At 40.0% G+C, this 14483-nt stretch overlaps 1 protein-coding gene across 7 annotated transcripts in view; it reads right to left on the reverse strand.

Moving 5' to 3' along the window:
• MYLK (myosin light chain kinase) overlaps nucleotides 1–14483 on the reverse strand; it is a 181723-nt gene that overhangs the window by 81439 nt on the left and 85801 nt on the right. For all 7 annotated transcript variants that reach the window (XM_081188192.1, XM_081188193.1, XM_081188190.1 and 4 more), the window contains one exon: nucleotides 11951–12103. In XM_081188192.1, coding sequence (XP_081044318.1) covers nucleotides 11951–12103 — 153 coding nt within the window. The remainder of the gene's footprint in view (nucleotides 1–11950; nucleotides 12104–14483) is intronic.

Raw genomic sequence — 14483 nt, forward strand, 5'->3', positions numbered from 1 at the left:
ATTTTGAAGAACATTTCATGGTGTAATTAGCACTCTGAGTCAAAGTGCAAATCACCCACATTTAACTAGTGGCCAATCCACAAAAGAGTGCTGTTGTCATGATTAACTAAATGGTTAATCTATCCACAGAACCTGCGGATGATGGACTTTCTGTTTACGGGGTGGGTGGCAGAGGAAATGGGCTCTATTCAACTATGTTATATTCAGAGTAGACCCTCTGAAATCAACGAACCAAGCTCATTCATGTACTTTATTTTCAATTGGTCTACTCTGAATAGAACCAACAGTAGATGCAACCCATTCTTTCCACTACCATAGTCCAAGAAGCAACACCAAGAAGCAGCCTAGATGTTTTGAACTCACCAGTAGGGAGAGTTGCTGTTGCACTCAGGTCTTGCTTGAAGGCTTCCCATGACCACCTGGCTGACAACTGTGAGAACAAGAAACCTGGACTAGATGGGCCCTTGGCCTAATCCAGACATATTCTTATGTTCTTAGGGATTCTTATAAATCCTAATTATCATCATTGTACAAAGTTCATCTCACATATTTCCACAAAAGCCCTTCAAAGGGCCCTTGCATGCTTAGCCCACCAGATGACTGCATAGCCCCTTCTGTTCCATCTACCAGTCTGTGCTGATGATGGTTAACTTAGTATGTAAGCATTCAATTACATGAGACCATCCCTTAGCCCATATCTAGAGAAGTGCTGTTTTCTGACTTGCAACTTCTATGGTTTCACAAAATCTGTTCCTGTGACTTTGGGGTGCTTATTGACAACACATGGTTTAGGGGCATATCTCCATTGACAGTAGTCACTCATCATTCACTTATAGTCATTATTAAGTACACTAAAATGGTATCCAAACTTTATGGGAAAGGACTGTTTGTTGTTGTTGTTTTGTACAGCTACCCTTCCCCATGCCCTCTATTTTATCCACAGAACAAAAGATAACATAATCACTGTACTGATTTATCTCAACAGCCTCAGTAGTTTTTCTGAGTTCTGAGAACTGCCATGGGCCACTCTTGTGGCCAAGAATGGCAACATTTATATTCTTAGCTCTTAAATCTCCTGTGAATATCACTACCACCAGCATATCTAGCAAACACAAAAACTCTTTTTCTTGAAAGTTGAGGGGGACTGAACTTTTGCTGACACCACTGTAGCTCATTACTGAAACAAGGAAAAGGGGGAGGGAAATGCATGCTGCTCATAATACTTTAACACTCAATCCAAACTATAATTCACATTTATTTCTAGGTTGGACTCTTTTAAGCTGGGATTGCCTTTATGCATATTTACATTCAAATGAACTGATACCACCCAATAGCATGAAGCTAACAACCAGCCCTCCAAAGAACAAGAGCAGACTGGTTCAAAAGTAGCCAAATAGCAATCTTAATTATTTGCCAGTAAATTCTCTTCCTATTTAACTGAGTCTAAAGTGAGTATAATGTGAATAATCTTCTGTAGTGTTTAGTTTCTGGAAAAGATCTAATTATACCAGAAGAATCTGTTTGCCAGAGCCATACAATAATGCAGCCAAATAATGCCTAGCTTGAATCCTTTGCAGACACACATGCTCAGCAACATTGACCATTTATGGTGATTAAAATATTGTGTTGGCTCCGAGTCCAATAAATCAACTGAACTGCGGAAAAAGACTTAACTCACAAAGTGCTGGTTTGCTAAGCTCACAGAGGAGAAATCACACACAATTATACACAGCCAAGTAGTCACAGAACAGCTTCCAAATAAGATTATATACTTCACAGCGTTCATCTCCATTCTGGTTGACATCTAATCTCCACATTTTAACAGTGCTTTAATACTCTAATACTGTCAGCTCCATAAAAAGAAAAAACAGCTTCATGGAACAAGAATATAAAATTTATCTGATTTTTTTTTTTTAAGTTGCAAAATGTAGAAGTCTTGTTATAATCTACATGCACTGATATATTTCTTTCTTTCATGAATACCCTCCTTTCAGCTTTCAATTTTACAGATACAAACAATAAATCTGGAGGCAATTTCTGAAATAAAGTGTAGTAGGGTACACATGCAAACCCATCCAGATTTCTATTAATTAGCTAATTCTTCTTGTTGCATTAAGTGATATACCTTTTAGACAAAGAATCTTCTCCCCAATTCATAAATATATACAAGACAACCAACAACTGAGCAGGAGCTGCATAGTTGTGCCATTCAACCTGCCATCCACTGGCTTAAATCAAGAGAAATGCAAGCAGCCCATAAATTGTCATGTTAGTTGCACCAGCCCCTTCCAACTTAAAACATTCCCCCCTCCCCCCATGGCTGTACTCCTTTCAAGACTATGTGATAGCATTTAAAGACGGTATAAAAAAATACTCTCCAGCACTGAGTTGAGCTTATTTTAGAAGGATCTGTCTCTTTAAAGGCAGTCCAATATTCAGCAAGTTCGATTTGACTGCAACGCTGATGGGGAAATTTGGACATTCCTCCTTCATCTGTGCTCCTTCTTTCTTGATTGGGAGGGGAGAAATAAATGCTTGCCAGGCCCATTTTCAGCACTTCCCAAAGCACCAAGCAGAGGGCTGGGAACAGCCCTTGAGCTGTGATTCTAAAGTACATGACAGCTAGCTGGCTGTTAGAAGTTTGGGAATCCGGAGCAAGGGATATAGAGGCAGGGGCGAAACAACCCACCTGTCAATCATGTGACTTCATAATGATGTCATGTTTAACAGGAGGTTAGCCTGTGGGGTGGTGCCAGATAAAGACCTGGCTCCCAAAGTCAAAAAGTTCCCCTAAAGCAGGCATGGCCAAACTTGGCCCTCCAGATGTTTTGGGACTACAATTCCCATCATCCCTGACCACTGGTCCTGTTAGCTAGGGATGATGGGAGTTGTAGTTCCAAAACATCTGGAGGGCTAAGTTTGGCCATGACTGCAAGAGTCAAAAAAAATATTGCTGTATCTAGAATATGGTTTTTGTCAATGCATTAACAGGCAGTGGCAATAACAAAGACGGCCTTTACACAAAGTAGGCTGGTGCACTAGACAGGATTTTAGTTGCTATCTAGGACCATGCTATATTTATCTTGCAATGCCTCCCGTTAAAGGAAGGTACCTCTAAACAACATAGCCTTAATATACTTGAAGCCGCTTTGAGTTGTTCCATGTGAAAGGCAGCAAAAACGTTTTTGTTTCGCCAAGCATTTTTAGAAAATTAATTTGATTCACTGTTGGTCATTTCTTCTGTATTTTATGATTTTATAATCTTATGAAGTTTTAATTATTTTATTGTGTGCCATAATGACATTTTTATGTGACATTGATTTATAAGTATCTTACAAATAAATAAGCATGGATGTAAACATAGGAAATACTCATGGGACTATCAGAACTGCAAATTGTCTCTTAGGCAATCAAAATAAGCTGGTTGGGGAAGGACAGGAGTGTTCAGTTGTGGCCAGAAGAAATACATAGAAAATTATTATGCTTCCTAAACCAAATGAGACATATACACAATTGAGGGAAGGAAACAGCAGGAGCCAATACTTCAACTCCAAATTTTGTTCAAAATCTGCAGTATAGGGCAGATCCTTGTACTCCACCTCATCATATTAACTCATTTCCTAGATCACAAATGGCCAACTGGTACCCCACCACCATTAATTCTGCAAAACAATTTTGTTCAACCCCCTCAACCCTTAATTGTGCTCCACTAGAAATTAAATTCAAAAGGAAGGCAAGAACACAGGCGTGCTCTGGCTTCCTCTTAGGAATCAGTTTCACTGATGGCACAAGTGCCCCTGAAACATCATCCTCTCTTGCTTTCTCTGTTTGGAGTGGATGCACAAAGGGGAAGCATGTCTGCTCACACTGAACCTGGTCAGGAAAGAATGCCAAGAATATTTCTATCCTCACATCCTCCTCCCTGTGAGTTTGAAAATGATTGTACAGTCAAAGTGATCCGGTTCTCAATTAGGTTGTGGATACCTACCATGTAATAAGTAAGGTGTTCAGTTTACAATGTTAAAAAGGAATACGCCCCACCCTGCCATGCCACACGTCACAGAATGATCACAAAAATCAAACTAACATAGGAAGTGTCAGGCAGAAAGTCAATGTAAAACAAAAGTCACTGTAGGTTTGGTTCAATTTGGGTACAGAAGATAAAACTTCACCATGATTTATGTTCAGTTCAAGTTAAAAAACAATTTCAGTTTCTACTCTTGGTGCTAAAGCTGACATGTCAAACCATGCAATAAGGTAAATAAGACGTGTGAATGTGTGGATCTAGTGGACATGAAGCCAACATCATACTGTCCAGTCACATTTACTCCCCCCCCCCCATTAGAGCAAGACAGTTTCTCTTCTCAAAATTTAGTTAAAAGGACCTGCTTTTACATAAGACCGCTTCTCAGCTTCACGCCGCAAGTTCTCCTGTTCACTTCCTTTTCAGGCAACCTGATGTTTCACTAAAAACAAGCAACAACAAATCCCACAAAACGAAACCCCATAGAACCAAGATACTAGCTTTAGCAGACTTCTCTCAAGCTTGTTTTATATAACAAAACATATTTTAGGCCCTCTTGCATGTTGTGTTCTTGATCTACGCAAAGGAACCTAGTGTCCCATCTCTAAGGCCTGAGGCTTTCAACTAAACTAGGACCTCAGCTATTTTGTAACTATTTATTTCAAAGTTTGTACTGTACTCTGTCTTTCAGGTAATGAAATTACACACAACTGCCAGTAAAACATATGAATGTTGGAATATGATAATGGAAAGAGGTTTACTAAGATTTACAAAGAAGCATGTTGGTACTGCTAGTTTGAACTACTTCCAAGCTTCCGCTGTAATTATAGGGTTAGAAGCATCCATTATATGGTCCTTCGTAGGTGTGTGCAAGTTCTATATGGCTACTTTGCTCACTTTATGAAAGTTATACACGCTAAAGGTAAATACAAGTGAAACAAAATTTGAGCAGTGGAGCAATTCTGGAAGTGCATTCATCAAAAGATGCAACTTCATGTCCCAGGTTAAGCTCAAGGAAAGCCAGTTTTTGCAGTGTGCCAGGCACTTCAGCTGAGAATAACAATGACTAGCAAGCCTTTGGACATCATGAACCACCTCACCTACCATAATCCTTGGAAATGTTTTGCAATTTCTTTTTTAAGGAAAGAAATGTTCAAGGGAATCAATGCTAAAAAAAAACAAAAAACTCCAAGGCAAAGTAGCTCCTCCAAAGATTGGAGGACAGGCAAGACTGATAACTAAACCAGCATTAGAATGTATATGCATTTCTCTTTATCACAGTGAGCATCTGGGCCCACTTCAATGGAGGGGAAAAGCAAACAGCAACAACAATAGTGCAACTACTATTTCAGTGTCTATTTGTACACATGCACACACCTTCCCCACAAACATAGAATAGAAAATTCATTGTCAGAAACTAAGGGTGTATTCTTATATACAACTCCCATATCTATATGCCATAGCGCTTCATTACACAACTTATTCTCACATTATGCTTAGACGTGCACATTAAATAAATGTAAGAAGCTGCTTTCCAAGAGAGCATTGTCAATATACAACAAAGCCTTTTGACGCATGAGTGTGTCGACATATGGCAGTTACTCACTCATACACAGAGAAAACAAAATGCAGCCTCAAACATGTTTGCACAGTTTACATAACAGCAAGTTGCCATTTTCCATGCGATAATTACACAGGTCACTTGAGTTATTGTATGAATGAAGGCTACAACTACAGGGTCTGCTATCATGCTTTAGTGTTGAGTATGATCAAATGCACCTCCTTACATTGTTTGGTTGTAAGGTGAAGCAATAGGAGTAGCTGGGGAAACCCAGCCAGATGGGCAGAGTATAAATAATAATAATTTATTATTATTATTATTAATTATTATTATTATTATTATTATTAGTGTAATTATCTTAAGGCAGACTTGTCAAGTGCTCCCATGAATGGTCAGATTAAGCTGAGTGTTCTCCATAAATTGCATTACTTCAAAAAGTAACATGCAACATAATGTTTTGCATTCTGGATGGTCCTGGAACACTGGCAGATGACAGAAACTAATAGTAAAATAATAATAATAATAATAATAATAATAATAATAATAATAATAATAATAATAATAATAATTGTATTATTTGTAAACTGCCCTTCACCTGAAGCTCACAAGGTAGTTCACAATAAAAAAGACAGTATGACAACACAAAATACATAATAAAACAAAAACAAACCAATAATCCCCCTCCTACATAATAGGTGTGACACTCACGCATACATGCTATCCCTTAATCTCTAAACATATTCAAGAGTTGCTTTAAAAATCAGTGCACATTAATTTACAACATATATACACAGAATTTTGATTTAGCGTGCCACTCAAGAAAGCAACATGCTTTTGCAGTGCTATAAACAAACACAAGAATAAACCCACTTCTCCAAGACATCCAGAAGGGAAGCCTACCTGAAAACACCAAGTTGTATTTTGCTCCTGAAACAGGTTTTGCAAGCAATGTCTCTCTCCTCTCTTGCTGTGATAAACTGGTCACAGCAGCCTCTCAGGGGAAAAGCTTTCAGGTGACTCTAATCTGCTTGCCTGCTGGTCAATGAATGGTTGCTATAATCAGATTATGAGGACTATGGCTACCCAACACAAACATTTAATGCGGGTAGACTATATAAATATCTGTGGCCACTCCCTGGCTTCTAGCCTTGAAGGTAAAGAAGGTAAGAAGAAGAAAGTACAGTGCAAACAACATCCCTCATGGTGTAGATCTTTCCCTCATCAGGAAAGTGTTGGAGAGTACAATGGCATCCTTGCAAGCCTGGGGATGTGATCTGTGCTACTTGGCTCCTCACCCAGGGGCAACTGCTACCAGATGAAAAGCAGTAACAAAAATAAATAAATCTATAACTATGACAAAAATGCAAACTGCTCAATGTAGCGTGTGAATGCTATCCCATCAATAAGAGAAAGTCTCATTTGATGAGAATAAAATCATTGTATCACTTCATATTTTGTTGCGTTTGAACCATGCACAGTGCACCCTTGAATGCATGAATGAGTAAAAATAACATACTTAAAGCACAACAGGTATGCACAATATGCATTATGTCAAGGAGAAAGGCGATATAAATGGAGACAGAGCCCCCATTGTGGAGCAGTATCCTTCCAGAGACCCATGAGATCTTTCAACAGAGACCCAGTGTGGTGCAGGAGATAAGAATTAGAATCTTGGATAAGGGATACAACAATTCAATTCTTTGCTGAATTCTTTCACTGAGAAAGAAACTACCTCCCAGCCTTATTTCCTAAAAGAATCGTTGTGAGAATTAATGGGATGAACCCTAGGTCACAACACCAAGCCTTCTTGTATAAATGCAATATTTGAGCACAAAGGTGCACAAACAAATCCACACATACAAGGAAATTATATTCTTTTCCAGCCATCATCTACTCCAGGAGTGAGGAACCTCTGACCTTCTGGCAGGGCAGGGCTTTCAAATTTCAATGGTGCCCTGTGCAATGGTAAAATTTGGTACCCCCACCACCTCTCACCTTCCATTCTGCTCAATTCACTACATGATGCCCTGTGGTGCACCCAGGCTTGGTGCTCGGTGAAGCAGAACTGGTCATGCTGCCCGAACCTCAGGCGTAATGAAGCTCCCCATGTGGCCCACAAGACCATTTCGGTGAAGTCAGGCCGAGCTGCAGTAGATCTAACATGATATATGACATCTGATGTGGGGCAAGTAAAAATTATACTCTAGGTCAAGCTTCTGCTCTCATGCAGGCCACAACTATGAACAAAGCCCTACTAACTTGTCGTATGTAGAGATATAATACATCATGTTGTGAGCTGCAGGAAACTGAAAAGGAACACAGTATATGGAGCTGCCATTCATGCACTACTTCAGAATAAGGGCTCCCCATTGGATGAGACCCTAGTCTATAGCATACTATAGCATAAAATGACCCAGATCTGGGCAACACAACTGCTAACCAGGTTGTATGTAACACCTCCAAAAACACAATGTAACATGGATATGCAGTGTAGGGATGGTCATACTCCTGGTAGCAGGAAGATGGGTAAAGATAGCACTTTACACACAAGCTATTTTTACATCCATTTGACAGAACATCTCCTTTTGTGCTGATAATATGCTTTCAGTTTTAGAACTTGATCCCATAATCCCATGGAATTTATAAAGGCATGCTTTCTTTTCTTTATGTTATTTTCCATTTCGTTTACAAGCTGCTTATATGGGCCTTTTACAAGACAGTTAATGTCAAAACCCTTGGTTTAGTTCAGTAGTTCTTGTTCTCTTTTATAATAATAAAAGAACAAGGAAAGCTCTGAAAGATTTCTGCAGGGGAAAAATGTGTGGGCCACTTTAAAGACACTTAGCAGCAGGTAAACTTCCCCCAATCCTGTCAGCAGATGCTGCTGCTACAACTTATTCATCACCAAGGTGTCTGAAAGCAAAATGATTTATACATTAAAGTCCCAGGGCATAGTCTGAAGCAGACACCTTACTGAAGTTAAGCAGGTCTGGGGCTGGTCAATCACTGAGTGGGAGATTGCCTGGGAACCCTATGCACACCGCTTTGAATTAAATGACAAAAAGGTAATGTAACAGAAATAAAGCAGCAGCTGTGAAAAAGCAACAGGTACTTTTAAGGCCACTGTAACTGTAAAATTAAAAAGAAAAAGCAGTCACTGTATAATCTCCTTCAGGGCAGTGTTATGCATTGCACTAGCAAACATGGATTCCCCACTCTGTGTTTGCTTAAAAAATGTGACCTGGAAGGAAGATTTGGGTAGAATGGTGGTGGTGGTCAGGAGAGTTGATGAGCAAAAATATTAATCTCTTGGATGGTGATAAAATATTAATCTCTTGGGTGGCTGTGATCACAAGCTCTGTGGGATAATATCAAACACAGACATACTTAATTTAAGCAATGCATATCCAAAAGGATCAAAGAAGACATCTGGCAGGTACAAATGCTGTTCACACGGATATAATACAGGAGAAAGGGCACAACAAATTCAGATACAAGGATTCTGATACCAAATTTCAAATGATAAAGGTTCTGCAGTATCATAAGATAATTTGATAGTACTTCACACATTACATAACCACAAACCTCAGACAGTCTTAGCCAGACCCCAACTGTCTTGTGACTTTTGAAATTAGGTGAATACATCTAAAAGTGTAATGGGTGAATATACTGTAATGCTCTTTGATAGGAATTTGCTTAATACTTTCTTCGTTAAGATTAAAATACCAGTCTTATGCAAATCTTTGTCATCAAATTCTAACACCAAAGGTTTACTCATTATTTCTCTTCTGCCTCTTACAAAAATTAAAACATGGCAAAAAGTGCTGGGGCAAAAAATCAATTTCAGCTCTCTGTGACCCCAACAAATGGGATATTTCATTGGACATGGGAATGTTATTTGTGGGACAGAAATGTGTCACATAGTAGAGAAACACTTCAAGTATATTATCCCTTTGTATCTGTGTTCTGATTTGTGGGTGCTTATTCCCCAACCCTTGGAAGCCAAAGCCCTGAGTAGTAGCACATTGTATATTATACAGTGTTATACCACAAGTACTCTTTAGGGAGCTTTAAAGATATGGGAGGAATATGTGCACAGATTTTTGAAGCTTCAATTCCAGTTTCAAGCCTATTTTCAGCACAAAAATCCACATTTATCTCAATCTGAGACAGCAAAAATAGAATCCAAATGCAATCTAATGAGGTTTTAACAGGATGCCCTAAATCTGTTAAAATATTAAACATATGGCTCTCAATACATTTAAAATACTTAAGTCTATTACTGTAAAAAATACTCTCGATTTAGTCTATGTATCCCTATAACTAGACTGACATAAAAAGCACACCAAAAATCCAGGAAACAAACTCTACTCAGAACAGCACCAGGTAAATTTGGGTAGGGTCAACTGAAACATACAGATGACTTATACCAGGGGTGAAGGACTGGATCCAGCTAACTTTCCATGGAACACTGACTGGTGAGCAAGGCTGTCAATCACACAACATCACATGACCAGGTGATTCACAGCTTGTAAAGGGCGAATGAGGAGCACAATCTAAGTATGCTCCTGATTCTTCCTTTGCAGCCATCGGCTGAATGCAACTGGGGCAATGGCAGCAAAGGAAACACTGGGAACATGCCCTTAAGTGAACTATTTCTTCTTTTCCAGCTATAGTCCAGTGCTTTATTGATTTGGTGCTTTTTTGGTCACCGCAAGATGACAGGAGAAGGTGCCAAATTTTCAAGTTCTGAATTCTACTAGTGGTTGAAAAGGAAGAACCGGGAGCTCATGTCAGTTTGGCCCGGCAGGTTTACATGTCCTGTGCCTGAAGCCATATGATGGCAAGTGATTGACAGGTGGGTGGGAGGTTTAGGCCAAATGTTCATGTTGTATATTCTGTGACATCCAGTGCTATTTTTCTAGAAAAAGAGGTGCCCGAGTTCACCAATAACTTGTTCTCTTAGAATGGCAATGGCATCCACCTGAGAGGGGCTGGAGCTGACCTCTGGTGAGCTCTGTCTGAAAAAAAGCCCTGAATAGCCTTAGGTGGTCTAGGAGGTTCTCATTAGATTAGATTAAGTTCTGTTTAACTGCATTGGTTTGCTTAATTGTATGACTGGCTAGCCATAATGTGGTTGGGAAGTGTGTGCTGGTTTCCCCCCAAGTGGTGGCACATGAACAGTGCTGATTCACTCAAAACAGCAACACATGAATGGAAGACCAACCAGAGTAGTTTGAGAACACATGATCTTCGTTGTCAGCCCTAGAAAACCTGTTCCTTGCCTTGCAGGACTTTTCCCACCTGGCCTGGCAGGGTGGGGCCTTACTGACTACAGCTGCAAGAGCTGAGGCTGCTGGGGACTTCCGGGTTGGCGCCATCGCCGAATGGCGGACTCCCTCCGAGCTCCGGAGGGAGTCTGCTCGGCAGGGGTTGGGTCCTACCGCGCCGGCGACGCGGGGACCCTCAAAAACCACGGGCACGGAGCCCGTGGACATGGGGACTCGGCTGGTACCGTCAGCGCCCTCCCGACTCGTGAAGGAGCCTTTTTAATTTTTTTGTTTATTTTAAATCGTATTAGGATTTATTTGGCAAGTGTTCAATTTGCCTGTGTATTTTTTGATGTTTTATTTATTATGACTACTTTTCTATGTTGTAATTATGTATTTTTTCATGTTGTAAGTTGCCTTGAGCATGGTTTGGAAAGGCGGCATACAAATAAAACGACAGTGGTATCTCTGGTTACGTGTGGTCTGTCTGGATGGGAGAGTTCATGAGAGCTCCGAAATAGGACTAAGATATTAAACTTAAACATTCTAATTTCAACCTACAAAATGTAAAAGAATTTTTAAAAATGGAGTGCAAGAGAAACTATTCTAGCCTCTACCATCAGGCCTGAGTCATTCTTTCTCAAATTATCATTGCTGATCACACTCTTCCCTGCATTATAATTTCAACTTTTAAGTAGCACTGAAAATAAAACCTGCAAAGAAATAAAATGATCTGTAAAAAGGCAATTCCAATCAAAGATGCCCAAGGTTCCCTGTTTCAGCAATGAAAATTTATCAAGCTGACTGAGAGCTGTTAATAAGGTCAATATGTAGATAAGGGCTTTTCAATCAGTAAGCATACAGAAATCATTTTTTATCGCTTCAAAATATGCTGTCAATTTCATAAGTGGCCCAAGACGTATGAAGATGTATCAGCCAAACTCCCAAGATACAACAGGATTCTATCTGATCACCACACCGCATCATCAATTACACCATGCAATCTCTTATAAGCCAATAAAAAGGGCCAAAGCTGCTGCTTTCAATTTAATCCATATTTGCTTCTTCTAAGCTGTAAGTAAGATGGGCACTCACCTTTGACAGTAACTTGAGCACTGCAGGATGCCCTTCCAGCACTATTTTCTGCCAAACAAGTATACACCCCATCATCTTCTGGTAAGGCATCTTGAACAGTCAGTTTTGCAAGTCCATCTTCAAAGGCAGAATGTGCATACTGAATAGGCCGATCTAGAGAAGTGAGGGGGGGGGGGGGAGAGAGAGAGAGAGAGAGAGAGAGAATCAAGAAATTGTTGAACATCCCAGTTACCAACCCATACTTCGTAAATCGCCAGTTGCTAGCTTTAAAGCGCATCTCATTGCCTTACCATTTCATTAGAGTCAAGGATTAAATGCTTCTCAGTCACACAGGGATCCATTTATACAGATTTGAAATGCAAAAGAAGTTTCCAATAGGATCAGTCATTTAGCTAACTTCAACTCTTTGTACCATTTCGTTAAATAACTTATAGAAATGCCCACTGTGAATTATTATGCGTAAAGTCCACACCAAGCAGAGATTTTACATACATATGTAAACATGCAGAGATTCGTATACAGCCCTCTGTCTCCTTAACATGAAATCTTGTTTCACTAGTTTCACTTGTTTTCTGGCCTTCCTCCAAATAACTCAGAGTGGCATGTTAGCCTCATGGCAACCTTTTGATGTAGATGTATGTTTGTAGCACATTTACACCCCCCTTCTAGCATAAATATACATTATAACATGCAATAGTTGTGTGGTGTGGGTGCGTAACATTTACAAAGAGAGACAAAGTTAGCAGTTTAAAATAGTATAAGCTTATCTGCCATGTCAAAAAAGCCTGCTGAAATACAGAGGTCTTCAGTAGCCAGTGTCAAACAGTTAGGGAGGCAGCCAAGCATACCTCATGGGCAGTATGTTCCATAATCTGGCCGCTGCCACCAAGAAGTCCCTCTCTCTTGTTTCATACAGCTGTGCTACTCTAGGAAGGGAACGAAGATGGGCCTCACCTTCTAATTCTAGAGAGTGGGCAGGATGATATGGGAGGAGGTAATTATTTAAGGTATGTTGGGCGTAAGCCAGGGAGAGCTTTGGAAGTGCTCAGCAACACTTTCAATTGTGCATGAAAGCAGACTGGAACCACAGCAGCTATTGTAGGGTGGGTGTAACATGATCATATGGACAAACATCCACCAGCATCTTTGCAACTACATTTTGGACCAAATCAAGCTTCCAAAGACATTCTAAAGATACCACCATTTAGAGGAAGCTGCAGTAAGCCAACCTAGATGTAACGAAGATGCAGAAGGACCTTCTCTGTTGTGGCTCCAAAGTGTTTGAATGTCCTTCCCTCCAAGGCATGTCTTGTACCACTGTTGTTGTTTTCAGCATCAGATCAAGATAGACTTCTTTGCCCAGGCTTTAGGGCAGTGGTGGGGAACCTCTTTGGCCCAGCAGGCAAGTGCCTTCTGTGCATTATGGACCCTTCTTTAAAATAAACTGACGTTTATCCAATCTAAATGACCACTGGATCAGAGTCTAATGTAATATGGAAATTCCAAACACCAAGCTTACTACTGCAACTGTACTGTTCACCATTTCGCCATGAACACCATTAAGCATGCCTGGAACTAACAGTCATGGACAAGGAATGCAACTTTCTCCTTTATTTGGTTATGGACAGCTATCCTTTCCTGCAATGTATCCTTCCATGACAGAGAGAAGCAGATTGTTTGCATTCATGAGGATATTACAATTAGCTAACTTAATCCTTAAGCAAAATTATTTTTCTAGAAGGTATATGCTGAAAAGCTGCAAGAAATCCCAGAGTTTAACTACAGTTTATAAGCTAGCCCATGTCTGTTTCCAAGTGATGTATAAACAGTTATGTATCAAGATCAGAAGTGAGAGAGATGAGAATTACTGGCCAGTTCTGGGAGCTGGGAATGGAAGTAACATGTTTATGTCTTTCAGATAATACATAATGTCCCTGTTTTCACTTCACATTTCCATGTTTCTTAAACTTCTGTTGCTGAAAGCCATCACCGCCTGCCGGCTTACAATTGGGGCTAAGGTTTTAATCTGTAGCTTCCAAAGCCCTAAATGGTTCGAAAGCTAGTTACTCAAATAACTGTCCTTCTCCCCATTAGACCTTCTCAACAAGCATAGTACAGAATATGTGGAAGAATAAAGACACAAATTATTGTACAAAATAAATTTGGAGGGCAGCTGATGGGTGCATCCATTGTAGGGTAGGTCTACATAGGTCTACATCAAAAACGTAAGAACAAGAAAAGCCAAGGTGAATCAGACCACACATCCATCTAGTTCTGCATTCTCTCCTCTCAACCAGATGCCTACAGAAAGCCTACAAGCAGGACAAGAGCAAAATGCTGTCTGTGATATGGGACATAATATATAACCAGTATAACCAGTATAAATGAAGGTCATTGATCAGAGAAGCTTTGCCTTCCAAGGTGCCAACCCCAAAAGGGCACAATGGCCAAGTGATAGGATTTTCATGAACTCTAAAAGTTTGCAATGCACCACTCTCCGAACAAACTACCTCTGCTTCAATTCAGACATTAC

The sequence above is a fragment of the Podarcis bocagei genome (genome assembly GCF_964188305.1).
Source record: "Podarcis bocagei genome assembly, chromosome: 1".
Taxonomy (NCBI): Eukaryota; Metazoa; Chordata; class Lepidosauria; order Squamata; family Lacertidae; genus Podarcis; species Podarcis bocagei.